The sequence below is a fragment of the Cyprinodon variegatus genome, unplaced genomic scaffold, assembly GCF_000732505.1.
Source record: "Cyprinodon variegatus isolate N-32 unplaced genomic scaffold, C_variegatus-1.0 Scaffold1262, whole genome shotgun sequence".
Lineage (NCBI taxonomy): Eukaryota > Metazoa > Chordata > Actinopteri > Cyprinodontiformes > Cyprinodontidae > Cyprinodon > Cyprinodon variegatus.
In genome coordinates this window covers 20511-38385 of record NW_015151715.1, presented here as the reverse complement: position 1 = coordinate 38385, position 17875 = coordinate 20511, and the positions used below count along the sequence as shown (strand labels likewise).

Below are 17875 nucleotides of genomic sequence, written 5' to 3'. Positions count from 1 at the left end.
TATACATATATTACACGCAATATCTTCTCTTTTAATACATACTTACATTATGGACATAATGCTTCTGACCAACTTAATGAAATAACTCTCAAATATGGGGACTAGGGGCATATCTCATCACAAGTGGGCACTGTGACTACCAGATCCATCCTTGAAGCACGATCCATTCTGCGCATGCGCTATGATTTCATTTGTGAATGCGCATCCCGATATACATCCGGGTCGTCCTCGATTTTATTTTGTTAAAAAGACCTAAATGACGTTTTCCCTCCCCAAAAATAGTAAACGTACAAAAATATAATGTGTTAAAGGTTAACAATGTATTTCCTGAGAAAATAAATGCCTTAAAATCCTTTCTTTTTTATCACTCGTCTCTGTTCGATCTGTACCGGAAATGGGATCCTACGCTATCTCCGGTGGCTAACCTTTTCAGCTTTGGATTTAAACATAAATCTAGTCTTTTTGAGTTTTCGTTTGTTTTAACCTTATGCTATATAGTGCGTAATCTAAAGAAAGAAACAACTAAAATGCAGATAAACATGGTTTAACCATATTTTGCCAGACTGCTCTGAACATGTCTGATGATGACATCAGAGAAGCAGTTTAATGAAGAAAACGTAAAAAGCATAAAAGTTGTCTCACAAAAGGCATAAATCATTTCTTAAAGATGTGTGTTAGCATTCTTTAATAAGTTAAGGATAGAAATAATTAGTTTCAGTACCATAATTACATTATTTATGGACACCCGATGTAATATCTGTTTACACATGCGCAGGACGGATCGTGCTCCCGGGACGGATAGGGTAGTGACAGGCACTTAATTAAGCAGAGAAGTACAGAATAAGGTAAGAGTGAGTATGCTTTCTCAAAAAAAAAAAAAAAAAAAAACCTGTACTAAAACCTTGATAATTTTTTTAAACTTCAAAAAGAAAAAACAGGGGCTTGGCAAAGGATCTGGGTCGGAGTGTGAAACAGTATATGTAGACCTCAGTATTCCTCGCCACCAGTTTGGTTTCAGGTGGCACCATGACTGGATGGATGGATGGATGGAAGGATGGATAGACTGACTGGATGTCAGCCCCCATATATGGTATAGAAATCAATTTTAGATATAGATTTGAATACTTGGGACCACACTTTTAAAGTTGCTTTCCTGTTTTATCTCTAATATTTCTGCCATGTATCCCTGCATTTTCAAATGAATGTGGACATTTGTTAGAGTTATGTTTAAATACTGAACCAATTCCTGATGATACTTAAAGCTTTTGCTTATTTGTGTTCTGTTTTGGGTTTTTTGTGCCAACTGGTTCCCCAAACCCTGATAATTGATAGCAAAACTTAATTAAAAATGAACAATAACATCCACTGAACTCACCCTCACCTTATATTATTACTTTATATGACAGCTCTGAGAGAACTTTCCATCGAATGATCAACACCTGGAAAACACCTAATATGGCTAAACGAGACATAAAATAAGCTTCTATACCTGCTTATCTTGTTGAGTTAAAATAAGTTTAGCTTTTTTGTTACTGCTTAGGTTAAATAGAATTCAGAAACAAACAAAATGACACATAATGAGTCCTTCAGCTTGAAAACAAGTGGTGACATCTGGACTCTCATCTGTGCCAGTATTAAAATTACAGCTCCAGTTTTTCCAGTTGCACTCGCTCTTGTTTTTGTGTCAATCAAACGGCAAAATTGTTTGAGTTAACATGCTGGAACCAGAATCTTGTTTAACTGTTATTATAAATGCGCTCACAATAATCCAAATCCAAAATATTAAGAATAAATAAACAAAAAAGCTCCTATACTAAATACGTATGGAAATCACACCAAAGCCTACATGCATTGCTTTGAAGCATTCATGCATGTCTCTCTGCGTCTGAAAGCTGCCTGCAGTATTTGACTCCAATCTGTAAAGTGCTGAGGATTTTCAAATTTTCTCACTTGTCTCACAAATAACGTTGTCTCACAAATTTTCAAATTTTCTCACTTGCCTCACAAATAACGTTGTCTCACAAATTTTCAAATTTTCTCACTTGCCTCCTTGAATAAAGGGGGAACAAAAATGTTTTGAGTTGCATTATATAGACCCTTAAAAAAAAAAAAAGAATGTTGGATTATTCCAGTTAAAAGTCAGTTAAAGTGGGAATTAGAGCAAAAGGTCTCTGCGGAGATTTTAAAATACAGGGGTTCACTTAAGAAACAGGAAATACCCCAGATATGGCAATGAATGATCCCTAATGCTTCGGTTCACCATCTATTTAATGTTTTTGGCTTAGAACTGTTTGAGGATAACATAGTTTGTTAGAAAAATGCTTTTAGTTGTTAGCTTAGGCACTTTTCATAGATTTAAGCAAATACGTTGGAACAAATTGTCCCGTGTTAGTGGTGGTTCTTGGATAAATGAAAAACCCTTTAACCAATGCTCTCTCCCTACATTACATAACAGTCCAAGCTTAAGAAAATGGGATTCCTGCAATGTTTTTGTTGAGGATACTTAAAGGTAGTACATTCTATTTAAAAAAAGCAAGAACAGCACAGAATAAGTTATGGTTTAATATGAGTCGTGGGGTACCATCTCCGCCCCTTCTTCTAATGACACCCTGGGTAACCACCCGTACACCCCTTATAGAAGTGGACAATGCTCCTCATTTACAGAGGTGCATCTAGATTGGCAAACAGCTTGTATGGGATCCAGCTGTGTGCCTAAGCATATAGAACATGCTACTTACAGAGACAGACAGCAGCAAGGAGCCTCAGGCCGTTCTCTGGTGGGAAACAGGTGGGGAACAGAGGCTGCAGAACATAGTTGGAGAACGTCAGCGCGATTACAGCCTGATTGGTTGGATAGATGACCAACACAGCAATCCATAGCCGCAGGAACCTAATGCAAAGACAAACAGTGATAAGGACACATGCCATATCCAGCTCAAGGATGTTGTTTTATATCTTAAGGTAATTGCCTTGTCCTTAATATACTACATTCACTGTGATTACAAACAAATGAAGCATATAATAATAAAGAAAACATGTAAAATTTAGGATAATTTATAACAAAAAAGAAATATTCAATTGAATGAGTTCCTGTAATAGAAAAAGTTTATATGTAAGAGCTCCCAGAAGAAAAACAATTGGGAAATCCCATGTTGTAACATAGTAAGCTGCTTGTTTTTTGACCTACTTGTGAGCAAAGACTTCCCCTCCATATTTATTTTCTGCCGAAACAGCATTGTTTTTAGGGTTTACTTCAGGACATGTAGGCTTCCCCTTTTCCCTCCACTTACACACATATAAGACACATCATCACTGCATGTAATAGTCTCATCTAAGGCAGATAATAAAAGGTATAATTAAAACTCAAACAGCTAATGGGATAAACAAAACTAATTAGTACCCTGAAAAAAAACAACCAGCTGACTTTGGCTTTAAAGGCTGAATATTGAGTCAAACTAGTTAACATTACCAGAAGATAAGAATAAAAGAAAAGCTAATGTAAAGAACAAAGCAAAGGAAACAAGCAGTGACGCTCAGGCAGATTAATGGTGCAGGACAGTACAGGAGACAAGGCTTCTGAGGTTATAACAGCTCAATAGGACAAACCAGGAATCCAGTATTTTCATGCAATTCCTTCAAAGCTTCTAATGGGATGATTATATACTAGACTGTAAAAGTGTGACTTTAGTCCGCTGGAATGTTCTCATGAACGTAGTTTAAAGACTGGTGCAGACCAAAGACACGACTTTTGGAACATACCGTTTATCTAATTGTGCATTTTGTAGGGTTTACATCACTTTGAATAGTTTGGCAAAGATCTTTTCATCTTTATGTTTTTTATTTTGTATTTTTCTTTTCAATCTTAAGTGGTCAAAAGCAATAGACTGGCCACCTATTCAGAGTGTCGCCCATAGATAGGCTTCAGATAGGCACCAGCCATGATGAATAAGGGGACTAAAGAAAGAAGAAGAGGAATAAAAGACTTTGGTGCATTTTGTATTCACTCTTAACCATACATCTATTTTTGGGTTAAAAGAATTAGAAAAAAAAAAAAAAAAAACTGAAACTAGGGATTAATAATTTTTTCATTGACCTATATCTGCTCTAAATTATGCTATAGAATCAAACCCGTCCTGCATTGAAGATTTTATAACCTCATTACGCTTGAACCTTCGCTTTAATATCTTTAACATTTCAAGCTAAATATTATGCTATTATGCAGACATCGGTTAATTGTTTTGTTTTAATTTTATGGTGGGCTTGGCGGTTTGTAAATATTTCAAATCCATATGTTATTTTCTCCTCTCTTTATAATTATGTGTTACTTTGTGCTGGTCTGTTACATAAAACCAGAATAATACACAATGAGCTTTGTGTTTCTGATGTAAACAATATGGAAAAGTTAAGGAGGTATGAATCCTCCTGCAGGGCACTGGGCTTGTGGACAATCAGGAGGTATTTTGAGATTTATTTTGTATAATTATTATTATTCATTTACATCCTACAAAGCAAATCCTAAACACGCACTTCCTTCACATTGACACTGATATAAAACATGTCTCTGTCTCTGGTGTGACATAACAATGGCTCTTTGATTTCTGAACTAATACCCTTTCATTTGTCCACTTCTATAAACTAAGCTTCGCCCAGCTGAAGCAACAAGGGGCCGTAATAACCGTTCTCAGCCGTTTCATTTATTGACTTACATGAACATGGAGACACACCTTCAACCCTACACATGCTGTACATGAACACATGGGGACAAAAGCCACCGCACTACAATCAGCATCGGAACGCCGTTTATTTATATGGAAGCATCTGAAACCACAAACTACAAAGTCTCTGGATGTAAATGCTCATTGATGTGTATTGATTGTTGCTGTAACAAAGACGCACAAACAACCTGTGGCTGTTTTGTCTGCTTAAATTCCTCCCTGAGAATATGTGATGGCTAGGAATCAAACAATGCGTGTTTACAGTCGGGTCCAAGGCGAACGGCGTGTGAAATCTACACCAAGAAGCCACATTGTTTTCTATGATATTGTTTGTTTTTGCTACTTTGTACGGTTCCCAAGCTTTTAAAGGCTTTCAGGATGGACATAAAGAGGCTGTGGTCTGGACGTCACCAGAATCATGTGGAATCAAACTCTATTTAACATCCTTCCCTCAGGTTTTGTCCTCAGGTGCAGGAACTTAACACTTTAATTACAGCCATTTAGCCCTTTTAAAATGGTTCACAAAAAAGGTTTGAGTTGCATTGTTGGATGCAGAGACTTCTTAAGATGTCTTTATTTTGCCTGAAATAATAACCAGAAAATATAAATAAAGAGGATTACATTTTTTTTTTTTTTTTGCTTTTATTAGCCAGTTTTGAAGTTTTTCTCCAGGTTAAAAAATAAAATCATTAACTTGTTCAGACCAAAATAGGTTTAAAAAAATGACAATATGTTTCTCTGATCCGGAACACATGATTAAGATAGCAGGATTACCTCTTTGATGTATTATTAAACTGTTCACCCGATGGCCCCCAGGCCCTCTGACTTACTCTAACGTTGTCCTGCTGCTAAAAAAGATTCAAAGCTTTGATTTTATTTTTTTTTACATTTTCTGCCAACAGAATAGAGATAGAAATAAATATGCTCAAACTATATTTTAATTATCTCTAAAGGACGCATCTAATAGTTTTATAAGTGTTTCCATTTGAGAGCCTACATTTCATATTCCTATAACGCAACATAAAATAGACCCTTTATTAAGCCATAACCAGGAATCTGAATAATAAAAGTGCTGCTTTGGGTGCAACTGACATAATTTCTCCTTTTGTTTATCTTCCAGCACCTCCTTACAAATGTTTTACCATGGATGCTGAACAGCCCTAGTTAGTGAAACCTGTGTAAAACATGCAGAACTGAAGTTTTTGCAGAGTTTGTTTCAGCATTGTCTGTTTTTTCAGCTCTTTATGACTGCATTGCATCCTGACAACTTTCAAGGGAAAACTAAACCAAGGATGTTAATCCATTTTGATGTAACTATATTTCCTTGAAGGCACAGTCTTATGGCATAAGACGGATCGATCTGATTAGTTCAATTTGAATTTGACACTGCTTGAAAAGGGAGGGACTTTCAGTACAGTTCTCTGACCTGATTGGGTGAATCACCATTGGCACACACCTTTTATCAAACTTTGAGCCAATCAAAGCAGTGGTAGCATCTACGCCATATCACACTCTTGATTTGTTAACTTTATCCCAAAACACGTCAGAAGGAACGCGCAAACATCTCTCCAATACACTAAGGCAAAAATGGCATCCTTTCCCAAATTTTTCTAAAAGAAATAGAGCGTATTTCTTCCAAAATCAGAGCAGCCATCTTTGTTTTGCTTCAGCCTTCCACCTCTGGTTGACGCAATGACATCATATAAAACACCGCATTATATTGGTGCGGAACATTTCAGTATTGAGGTTAATGCATCTGTTGGTTTTTGTCAAGATGTATTTTCTGGAGTTTGTGAATTTACAAATCTGGCGACCATTTAATTTTCTTTCAAGTGAAAAAATTAACACCACCAGTAACCCAGTTTGACTAACTGGACGTCAGATGCCTCTGATGGATTTGGTTCCATGATTGTTGGTGACTTGGCTTCCAGATCCTGCTTATATGCTATGAATATTTGTTATGGTTTCACACTTCTTGTTTTTGACTTCAGATTTCAAGCACAATATGCTTCATATACTCTAAAAAAGAGGTGAGAAAGTAACCACAGTCTAAGACTGTTAAATTGAAGCAACTGTTAAGGAATGACATTGTGTTGCACCTGCTGAGAAACAATATGTGATATGGGGTATGTGGATGTCTAACTGTGCACGCTTACCCAGCCAGTCCTCCGAATATGTCCTTCACGTAGGAGTAGTCCCCCCCTGACTTGGGGATGGTAACACCCAGCTCAGCATAGCACAGCGCTCCAATGGCAGTGATGATGCCTGTGATGATCCAGACGATCAGGGCCAGGCCCACGGAGCTGGCGTTCTCCAACACTCCCTTTGGGCTGACGAAGATACCCGAGCCGATAATATTACCTGATGGAGAGAAGCATCAGCTTTCAGTACAGGAAGATAAGGTGCAAGATGCATCTATTAGGTTTAGGTTTAACTCAAAAGCTTCAGATGAGGTGGTGAGATTTATCTTAGCTCAGCCTGGAAGCGTAAAATATTGTGTGTTGAAGACCTCCCTGTTTTAAAGTAAAAGAGCAAACATTAATGTGTTTGAACCCATTTTAATTTAATCTAAAACCAAGCAGAAAGAGTTTTAACTCTATTTTCAATTTTGATATCAGGTTCCATTTATTTCAAACAACACATCTGCATTTCCTACATTTTATTATGCACCTTAATTCTCCTAAATAATGTTTGGCCTGTATTTCTTTGGAGCAAAAACTAATTTAAATGGAACTGACCAAGTTTAGTCAGTTATGCATCCATCTATGCTCTGCTGGCTTTTTCACAAGGGGATTAAAAAACAAATAACCAATCATAGGGGAGAGAAGCGAGGTGCAGGTCCAAGGACAATATAAAGTAACCACTAAAGTTAACTTGGTTCTGGAACATAGGAAAAAAAACACACCTGGATGAAAAGAACCTCCAAGGTTCACACAACCAGAGAGCTCCTTACTATGGGATTGCATTACTCCACCAAACACCCTGATAAGCCCGTCCCACACAAAATTACGCTTAAAAACAACTTTTGAATTTATCAAGTGTGATTTAGGGCAGGGATGGGCAACTTTAGTCGTTGAGGACCAGTTTGCTGCTACTATCTGCTGTCCCTAGTCCATCACACCTATGATATGACTAACAGGACTCTAAAGAGGCTGACTGCAAACTAAGCAGGTAAGTTAGCCATTTGACCAATACTCACCCATAAAGACCGGAGTGGCCTACCCCTGCTTTAAAACATCGATGTCTAAACTTTTTGCAAAGCTTTGACCAAAGAATGTGAGGTAGAAAGTACTCATTAGCTCCAATTTATTTATTTCAACATTTTGTTTTCATTGCTAAAATAATCTTTCTGATTTTTCTGTATTTCATTTGCTCACCAGAAATAAAACATTATAACGTCTTATCTGCGAATCAATTATATCTAAAACGGGTGGGTGGCAGCCTAGTGGCTAGGGCATAGGGCTTTGAATCCTGAGGTTGTGAGTTTGATCACTTACTCCCACAGACTGCCACTCTGGCTCCCTGAGCAAGACCCTTAACCCCACACTGCTTCCTTATGAAAATACATAATGTCCTATCACTTTTTAAGTTTTTATATGCTGTTTTTTATTTATTTATTTTTCATTTTGTTGCTTTAGAGTTTTTTTTAAAAGCGTGCTGTGGGTCGCTTTTTTTTTTTAAATATTCGCTCTCTTTTGTCAAGTTTACTGCACTGGTGAGTTTGAGTCTTTCTTTTTTAAATAACAGCCGCTCTATATTTGTGGTCCTACTTTCCATTCGGTTAAATTAAAATAATAAAAAGAACATTGCTAATTAAATATGAAAACATTTTTGCTTCAACCAGCATTTTTGTTTTTTTTTGAAGATTGAAAACATCTTTTAAATAAAACCGCTCCTGATTTGTGGCCAAGTATACTTTGGACTATTTAACGTGGGCTTCTATGCTTAAAAATCACCACCAAATCTTGTCAATAATGCAATGAACCATTAAGACGATATTTTTACACATTTACACCCTCTTAGCTATATATGCTTAAAAGTTTATTTTTACTGTAAGAGCAACTATGTTATACACACTTAGTCTCTGAGGCCTTGTTGATGCTTTTACTTCCAATTTTTCAGTTTTCACAATTTCTTTCCACCAAAATATGTCTGTTTTTGAATCACATAGTTTTAGTATTTTCATACTAGCTAATTTTTGTGTCTGAAATTGCAAAAATTCAACCTCATTTGCATAATTTCTCAAGCTGCCATAATACTTTGTCATCATTTTTTATTTTATGCCTGTTTAGAGACAAACTAAGCAGAAAAAGGGTCAAAATCAGACTGGGGATTAGCAGACTCAAACGGAAAAGAGCAAAGAAAAAAACAAAAACGATGGTGGAATTATGCTGACGTTGCAGAGAGATATGAGAAAGACAGAAAGCAGGGGTGAATGAGTGCAAAGAGAGATTAAAGGTGGATACAGAAGGGGGGGGAGAACAATGCCCTGACAGATTCGTTGAGCATCAAAGTGCCGTTTTCATGGAAAGTTGGTGGGAACGCTGATTGGCGGAGATGAAAGAGCTGCCGCCTGGGATAGAGCTAGGCCCAAAAGAGTTCAGGCACAGGATTTACTGGGATTAGACTCTGCGTAAGGTAGTAAGATGTCAAAGATCGCTGGCTTTGAATCATAATGAGCTGGATGACTGGCTAAGGGGCATGCAAGTACAAAAGTCAGAGTACTGAATGATAGTCAGATCTCATCTGGCTCCTGACACGGCCATAAAGTGTAGTAAGCTATAAAACATATTAGCAGCAACGAAACAATGTGCAAAAAAGTTACTTCAAACCCAATACAGTGATATACTCTGATTGAAAGTGTCTAGACCTGTAAAATAGGCAATTTAAGATTTTAATTCCAAATGATAACAGTAAAAAGTCTTACATTTATCTCAGTTTGCGCTACTAGATATATACTTTAATATCTGCTTTCCATTCAAAAGCAAAAAAGAGATTTTTGTGCTTAATCAACTCCATTTGCAGGTAAGAAGGACAAAAATCTGTCCTCTCCTGGATTACCTGGCCATTTTTATAACAGTGGGGTTTCTGCAGTGCATGAACTTTGACGTTCTGAAAAAAACGCTATGTGCTGACTCAACGCTTAGTTTTGTGACTTCCACCCTGTCTGATTAGCTTTTCTTTGGTTAAGTTTTACTGACTCGCCTGACCGACAGACTGATTCTGCAAGATCCAGTGCATGCTGTGCTGTCATTATCATGTGCAGCTTTGCACAGCCGTGTATCGGACTGCTGACTGTGGGGAATCTTTATGTTTCCTGTTCTTTCCATTTGTCTCTTGGTGGATTTTCTTTTTTTAATTATTACTTTTAAAACAGACAGCTCTAAATCATTCGATTGTTTCGAAGACTTCAATTAATACCATCTCGTTTCAGCAACTGTTTTATCAAAAAGTGTATTGCCAAACCAAAATGTCCAAGCCGCTATAACTTTATTGTGAAATATTGGATTAATTCTTTTAACAAATATCACCAAAATGTTTTTCCCATTTCCTTTTTTTTTGTACTGCAATACAGTTTAACAAAGGAAGAGCACATATCTGTTTCTGGTGAACTTTGATTTTTCTTTATGGCTGCAATATACCCAGAGACGAACTTAGCCATTTTGGGGCTCAAGGCACTCTTTTGTGAAGGGCCCCTCCTAAAGCCAGTGTTAATATCCCAGTCTGCAAGATTTGGTAGAGCTGCCTCAGCATTCAAAGTGCAAAACTGTGAGCCAGATAATACTACAGCATTTCACTGTGATCCCTTCCTGGCCTCCAAAGCAAAAGAATCAGAAAAATGAGCCGACAGCATTCAATAATAGATTTGCATATTCGTCTAGAGCTGTCAGCAGGCTTGCCCCAAGCATGTTCAGTTCTATGTGCCTCCGTCACTGAAGGGCTGTGTCATAGGCTTCAAGAAAAGAGACCAAAGGGTTAAATATAATCCCTCTTCTTAAAAGATTATAACAATACATGTAAACATTTGATTCAGAAAAAAATCTTCATGCTGTTTTAGCCATGTACAATTTTCTGTAAATGATTCTGAATCAAACAAAAAGGCGCACAATAATTTTTACCTGAATTCCTTTTGAAAAAAGTATTTAAATTGAAGAGTAAAGAGAAAGTTTACGCAAATGATGAAAACAAGCAAACAAACTTTCGCTAAAGGAGACAATGGAGCTTTTGAAATATTTAGAAAAACCTTAATCCAAGCTTCCGTCTCATTCTGATTTATTTATTTAATTTATGATTAGAGATTTACAAACATCTGATTAATTATTATTCTACATATTATTTTCTTCTTTTATCACACTGTTATTTTTTACAGCTGTCTGGCCAAGAAACTATTTTATTTTGTTCTATTAGAACTAATAATAAAACATTTTTACAGCACAGTCTGTTGTTCCCCATCGAGCAAGGCTTTACTATGAAACACTTTCTGTATAGAAAAAATACATTAACTTGTGGAGTTTAAATTGATCATCCATGACCTTTCTTCTGCTCTCATCTTTTGTCTATTATCAGTATTAATATCTTAGCATCTGAGAAAAAAATACAAAATATTATATGGGTTTTACTTAAACGAAAACTGTGTCCTTGATGAATGATTTTAATGATTTATAATAGGAAATAAACAGTAAACAAATAGAAGGTAAGTTTGGTTTTAATTATTGCAATGTATTTCTTATTAATACTCATATTTAAACAATCCATGACTGTATTTTAAGAGTCACAGCAGATAGACTAAGGCTTCCTTTTGCACTTACTTGTCTCCATGTTACCAGATGCATTATATTATCTCATTATATTGAACATTTATTTCTTTCCATCAAAGTGCAGAATTGGACTGGCTGTGCCAGTGAGTGCCTTTCAAATGAGATCATGTTTTTTCGTGTTGGACTGGCCCTGGACTGAGCAGCTGACCCGGTCATTAAAGAATGGACTAACTGCTAGTCTGTCACCACATGTTTACAAACCTGCACAATCGAATGCAGTGTGTGTGAATAACCCTTTATTCTTTCATATTTTTAATCTACTTTTTTTCATATTATGGTGAAGTGGGAAGTGATTATAGGTTATAGAATAACAAGTAATCTGACTGGTTTAATCTAAATGTCTTCCTTCATGAGCTTTTCAGAAAACATGTGGGGCTTTAACTGTTCTTGTATCAAACAAATACAGATTTTTTTTCTTTTCTTTCACTTTTCAGCTCCTTTTCATATTTTACTTTGCTGATCTCTCCGACTGTTTGCTCAAGCCCCATCATTGCAATTTACGCTATTTCATGTATTTATCTGATGAGATTGATTTGTTTATTTTTGTATATGGTAAGGGGAATCAAAATTCCATGAGGTATGTTTTTAACTTAACTCTCATCCCCTTGGGGAGCAGTAGGCTGCCATTGTGCTGCACCCGAGGGAGCAGTGTGTGCTTTAGGGTCTTGCTCAGGGACCCAGAATGGCAGTCCGTGGGAGTGGGGCTTGAACCTCAGGATTCCAAGCGCAATGCCCTAACCATTAGGCCCCCACTCCCCAAAGCAGGCATTAGCGTGAAGGGTCTTGACTAAGGACCCACACTGGCAGCTGAGATACGAACCCAGAATTCCTTTTTGCAGGACGGGCGACTTGCCACTTGAGCTAGCCAGCCACTAAATGGCACTTTCAGTAGCAGCTAAATTGTGTCACATCTTTTTTATTGTTTTGGTTGTAATAGTTATTTCATTTCAAACATAAAAGTAATTAAAATGCACTATTAGGGGGGTGGGCAATCAGCAGGGCCCTTTACTTGTAGGGCCCCTCCTGATAGATATCTGTATGGCAGATCGAACCCCTGACTATACCTGCAGCCATAAATTATATTACTGTAATTTTAATAAATGTTTATGATTAAATTTATCAAATTAAATATAAGGGACATTTTATAAACATTGAATCAGAGTCTTTATAATGACTGCAAGTATTTATGATACATTACAGTGAATAAAAATCAAAAAAGTATGCTCTTTGATACAGTATATGTGGTTTTTAATATAAAATACACAGCTCACTTATTTTTCAGTTAAAGAGTAACGACACCTAACAGAAATTAAACCCAATATTTCCTTTTTTCCAGGAGCTTTCTGTTTCCTCTTAGACAAAATCACAGCTAACAGCAGCCACTCGCACACTGTCTGTGCAGCTCAGTTATGTAATTGTAATCAGCTCATAGTTTTTGACTAATTCTTGCATTTCCCCCCACAGCAATACCGTTGTCAAACAGCCACCAAGCTGAATTAATACAAAGTTTATGCACACATATGTAAACTTTCACTGCACTTTAAGATTTTAAAGAAAAGTTTTATAACAATATTAATAACAACGATAAGAGGATCGTAACGAGAACATACAGAGTTAAATGTTATTAATATAGCCAAGATATATTTTGATGCCCAGCCAAACTAAAAAGAGCTTTAATGAAAACCAACAAACTTTGCAGTATGCCTCAGACAGAAATAGAAGGCTGCATACGACCCTGAACACTTGAACCCTAAGGTGAAGCATGGTGACAGAAGCATAATGATGTGGGACAATTTTCTTTAACACAGAAAAAAAAGATTTAAAGGGTTAAATGGGAAAATGGTTGAAGAACTTTAAAATTAACACAACCCTCCATTTTACAATTACACACTGTATCACAGTAAAATGCACCACAGTCGTGGTTGTATTATAACAGAATGTGAAATGGGTGCCAGTAGTTTAGCAGGGCAGTGAAAACAACGGCAGCTAATAAACAGGATTAGGGTGGAGTCCTTCTCTCCAAAAGGCCAAAAGTTCACTTGTAATCCGTAATTCATGCAACGCAAGTTACTGGGTTTATGTGTTAGATAAAAAGTGAACAATGGTCTATAAAAGTGTCTGAAGTCCTTGTGTACTGGGCAACTTTTTCAAGGAAAGCCAGCGGGGCAGGCTCGCAGCAAAAGGATCAGGCAGACTTGAACAAGCATGGAGGAGTAACTCGGTCAAGGACGAGCGCCATGACCGAGGGGGAGCCTGGTGAATGCTCCGAGGACTCTGAACAGCTGTAAAATCCTCTGAGCTGGATTGCCAACCTTGTTAATGTTCAGTAGAAGAATAGAATACCCAAATTTAATAAACTGCTGCTCTTGAAACACATGTAAAAGTCTAATAAGGTAACAGTTATTTTTTTATCCAGCCGTTAAATCACTAATTAGTAGTTAATGAAGATGAAAAATGTGAAAAATGTAGAAAGTTCATGTGAAAATAACTTTTAAGCATTATACTTCAGTCATTTTTCAAATGGTATTAAATAGATATATCCTCAAAATGTCACACAATACCCCATTATGATGAAAACAAAAAGATTGCAAATAGAAAACGTTAAAGTCACACATATGTAAGTATTTACAGCCTTTGCCAAAACTATTTGCTCAATTTTTGACGAAAACTACAACCTCATGTCTTTTTATATATGATGCAATGAGCTATCGTCTGTTATGACTCACATGTTTTGGTTCATTTTTCCTTTCTCAGAGCAAATCTACTGAAATGTTTCTAGGACTGGTGGCGAGGAGGGACCTGCATAACACATGACCTTCAGGAAGGTGTCACCAGATGAAGACCTGTGCTTCGACACAAGTACCTTTATTCTGACCTTGTCAAAAACATCAAAACAAGGCTGTTGGATAAGGAGGAAGATGTTAGTCTGTAGGGATTCATGCTTTATAAGCAATTTATTTGTGGTCAAATCAAAAGAAGAAGATGGGTCTGTCTGTTTAAAGTTTGTGATTAAATCCTTTTCTAAAGGCTATTCTCACATTTAAATGAAGCAGGATTTAAACCTCTGACTGGTTTGGTCGGTATCTTCTCATCCTCTCCCAACCTCTTTTACTTTTACTCTTTCAGCAAACCTCCTTGGAAAACATTGCACTGTTCACACTCTCCCTGTCACCTTCAAACCCCACTCTCTTTCCTCCCGTTACCTCGGAAACACAGGAATGAGTCACCGCCTCCCTACCCCTCCCATCTAGTGACGAAGAGCCTAACTCCGTCTGGACACCCTGCATCATGTTTTAAGCCCCTGAGTCAGTATTGATTAGCTTGATGGAGTTATCTTTACATGTTTGTCCTCTGCATTGTTTCAGCCTGGCTGACCTTAGAGCAGCCATGTTAACCTCTCTGTGTCATCATCCAGTCTCTGTGCTGAGTAAGGTTTGATGATGAAGCTGATGGTGGAGATAAAATACTTAAGATTGATTTATTTAATGAAAGTTAGTATAAAGCGTGTGCTAAAAAGATAGGCCACTCATTTTATTGTACTTTGGTTTTAGCATATTATTAAAGCAAATGCAAAATAATTCATTTTGGTTTTAATTTGTGTTTGTGCCAAAATAAGTTCTTAGCTGTTAATTTATGATTCGTATAGGTTATATTCATATTATTCATACTATATTCATTCATATAGGTCTTATATATTAATTCAATTTCTCTGTAAATTTTTGTTGAAAAGGTGTTGCCATATTAGTTTATTCCTTAGTTTATCTTAGATCTTAACTCTTAGAGTCTTATCTTAAAGTCCAGATCTCTGGTTCTTCAATAAAAGGGTTTCATTTGTAAATGGTAAATGGCCTGTACTTATATAGCGCCTTTTATCAAGTCAGGAGACTTGACCAAAGCGCTTTACACTGACCAAAACGCTTTACACTACATTCATTTACCCATTCACGCACACACTCACACACTCATGGCGGCAAGCTACATTGTAGCCACAGCTGCCCTGGGGCTCACTGACAGAAGCGGGGCTGCCGTACACTGGCGCCACCGGGCCCTCTGACCACCATCAGTAGACAATGCAGGTGAAGTGTCTTGCCCAAGGACACAACGGCACTGAAAGTCGGAGCCGGGGCTTGAACCGTCAATCCTTCAATTTCAGGGCAAACTCCTACATCCAACGCCCTATGTCTTTGTGCATAGCGCATAGCTCTTCCCAGCTTCCCAGCTGTCAATGGAGCCCTTCCATGTCGCTGATCTTAACATATTCAGTTATTTCTTATTCTCTTTATCTTCATCCTTGGATCCTTTCTTCAGCCTTCCTGTTTGGACTCTTCAACAGCTCATCCTAACTCACTCTCCTGCATTCAGTGTCATATATATATTTAAGCTCCTGGGTTTAAATTGTTCGATGCATGATTCTTCTGTCACACATCGCTCTATGTCCTGTTTGTTTTGTTTAAAATCTGTAGCTTTCCATTTTATTATATTAAAGCTCAAGCCTGTTAATCTACATTTGGTTCCAAATCCCAACATTACAGTAACAGCATGTGTTCCCCTTTCTATCTCTACCTATTAATGGCCTCTCTTCAAAATTAAGTGCCTAATAAAAATATCGAAACAACCTGAACTTTTTCACATCCAATATGTGTGCATCATTGAATATCATCTATATGCATGTAATTTCATTTCTGGATAAACCCGATATGTCTTTGAAGGCCTCAGAAGCCTATTTGGCATGGCTTTAGAAAATTAGGAAAATCAGTTGATAGAACAACTATAAGCCCATCTGGAAGAGTTGAATGCTTAAATCTACAGAAACTCAGTGCAGTTTGACATAATCCATGAAATGAACATGAAATGCAACTTTTTGGCCTACATGCAAACCAGCATGTGTGGCAAAGAACAAACACTACATATCACTCTGATGGTGTCTATGCTGAGCCACAGTGGTGGTAGCAACATGCTGTGGGAAAGATTTTCTTTAAAAGCAAGACTTAAAAAAAAAAACATGTGCACGAAAAAAAAAAAACTATCCATGAATTCGGACCTGCCTGGAGCTGTTTTGTGAGTAGGAATCGGTAAAAAAAAACAAAAAAAAAAAACAAAAACAAAAAAAAGTAAAAAGATGCGCAAACAGATCTACTCCTAGAGGTTTGCAAGCATGCCAGTGAGTCATGTGAGTCTACAAACTACCCTGTATTGACAAATTCGGTAAACAGCAGCGATAAGGTAGTGTGAAGACGCTCTCATTAAAGTTAGATGAAAGCTTTAGTGAATCAAGGAGCAGAGAGGGCGATAATACAGCAGGATTGAACTGGTTATTTTTTCTTTATTAATTCATTTAACCCTGTTTGACTAATCCAAGCGTTACTATTCTGTTGTTTTGAGTCAATACAAGCTTTACATCCTCCTGTGAATAGTGAAGCACAGGTAAAGGTGCAGTAAAAAGAAGAGAGAAACAGTCACTTACCAACTATAATACCACAGGCGCTCACAAGTCCGATCTCCTTCTTGAGCGCAACTCCCCCAGACTCCTTCTGAGGCGCTGCATCCTTGGCAGATCCCGCCGTGCTGCTCCGCTGTCTTGGACCGTCCGTCATTTTGTCTTTGCTTAATTGGTACTAATTTTTTTTTTGTCCAAGTTTTGTCGTTTTTTGCAGCACCTGATGATAGCCCTCTGCGCGCTCCACGCCTTGTGCGCAAAAGTCCTCCTTGCGCGCAGGACAACGGTCACTGCAGCGTTTATCTGATGATTGTCTTTTTTTGCACTGTCAGCAGCTTTTGATTACGGTTGTTAGAGGTTAAAACAATATATCCCTCTCTATATAATATAAAACAATTAAAAATAGTTTGGAAATAAGCCGCAGGCTTTTACAAAACTGGAACCTAGAAATATATTTTTATTTTTCTGTCTTTGCACTGGCAGGGTGGCCAGAGAACAATAAAAGCACATATTCCGATAACTTTTTGATTTGTTTTGTGCCTGTTGTGCAATTTAAAGTGAAAAAGATTTTCACAGATTCAGTGAAAAAAAATCTAATACTCTCACAGCGTTCTTGTTCCAGATGTAAGGAGAGCTGACACAAACATCCCCTCTGCGCACAGACAGTAAAGCAGCAGCCTGGTCTTTCTCTTCAGCCTCCTTGAATTCAGACAGTAGAGCTTGTGTTAGGGTTCATATGCATCCCGCCTTTCATAAAAACATTATAGCACCGCCCATGCTTGTTTTTCCATCTCGAAGTCCCCTCCCTTCTTAATTTTCGTTTCCTCCCCTCTAAACCAGCTGTTAATCAAATCTGAAGAGTTCCCTCTCCTTCTAAAGCAGGTGATCTCCCCTCCTTGCAGTGG

General features: G+C 37.4%; 1 protein-coding gene across 1 annotated transcript in view; it reads right to left on the bottom strand.

Moving 5' to 3' along the window:
* Nucleotides 1-17192, bottom strand: part of LOC107102487 (large neutral amino acids transporter small subunit 2-like) — a 33007-nt gene extending 15815 nt beyond the window's left edge. The window contains exons 1-3 of the mRNA XM_015401816.1: nt 16998-17192; nt 6872-7076; nt 2739-2890 (exon numbers count right to left, since the gene is read on the bottom strand). Of these exons, the coding sequence (XP_015257302.1) occupies nt 2739-2890; nt 6872-7076; nt 16998-17127 (487 nt within the window). The 5' untranslated portion in view covers nt 17128-17192. The remainder of the gene's footprint in view (nt 1-2738; nt 2891-6871; nt 7077-16997) is intronic.
* Nucleotides 17193-17875: the final 683 nt, after the last annotated feature.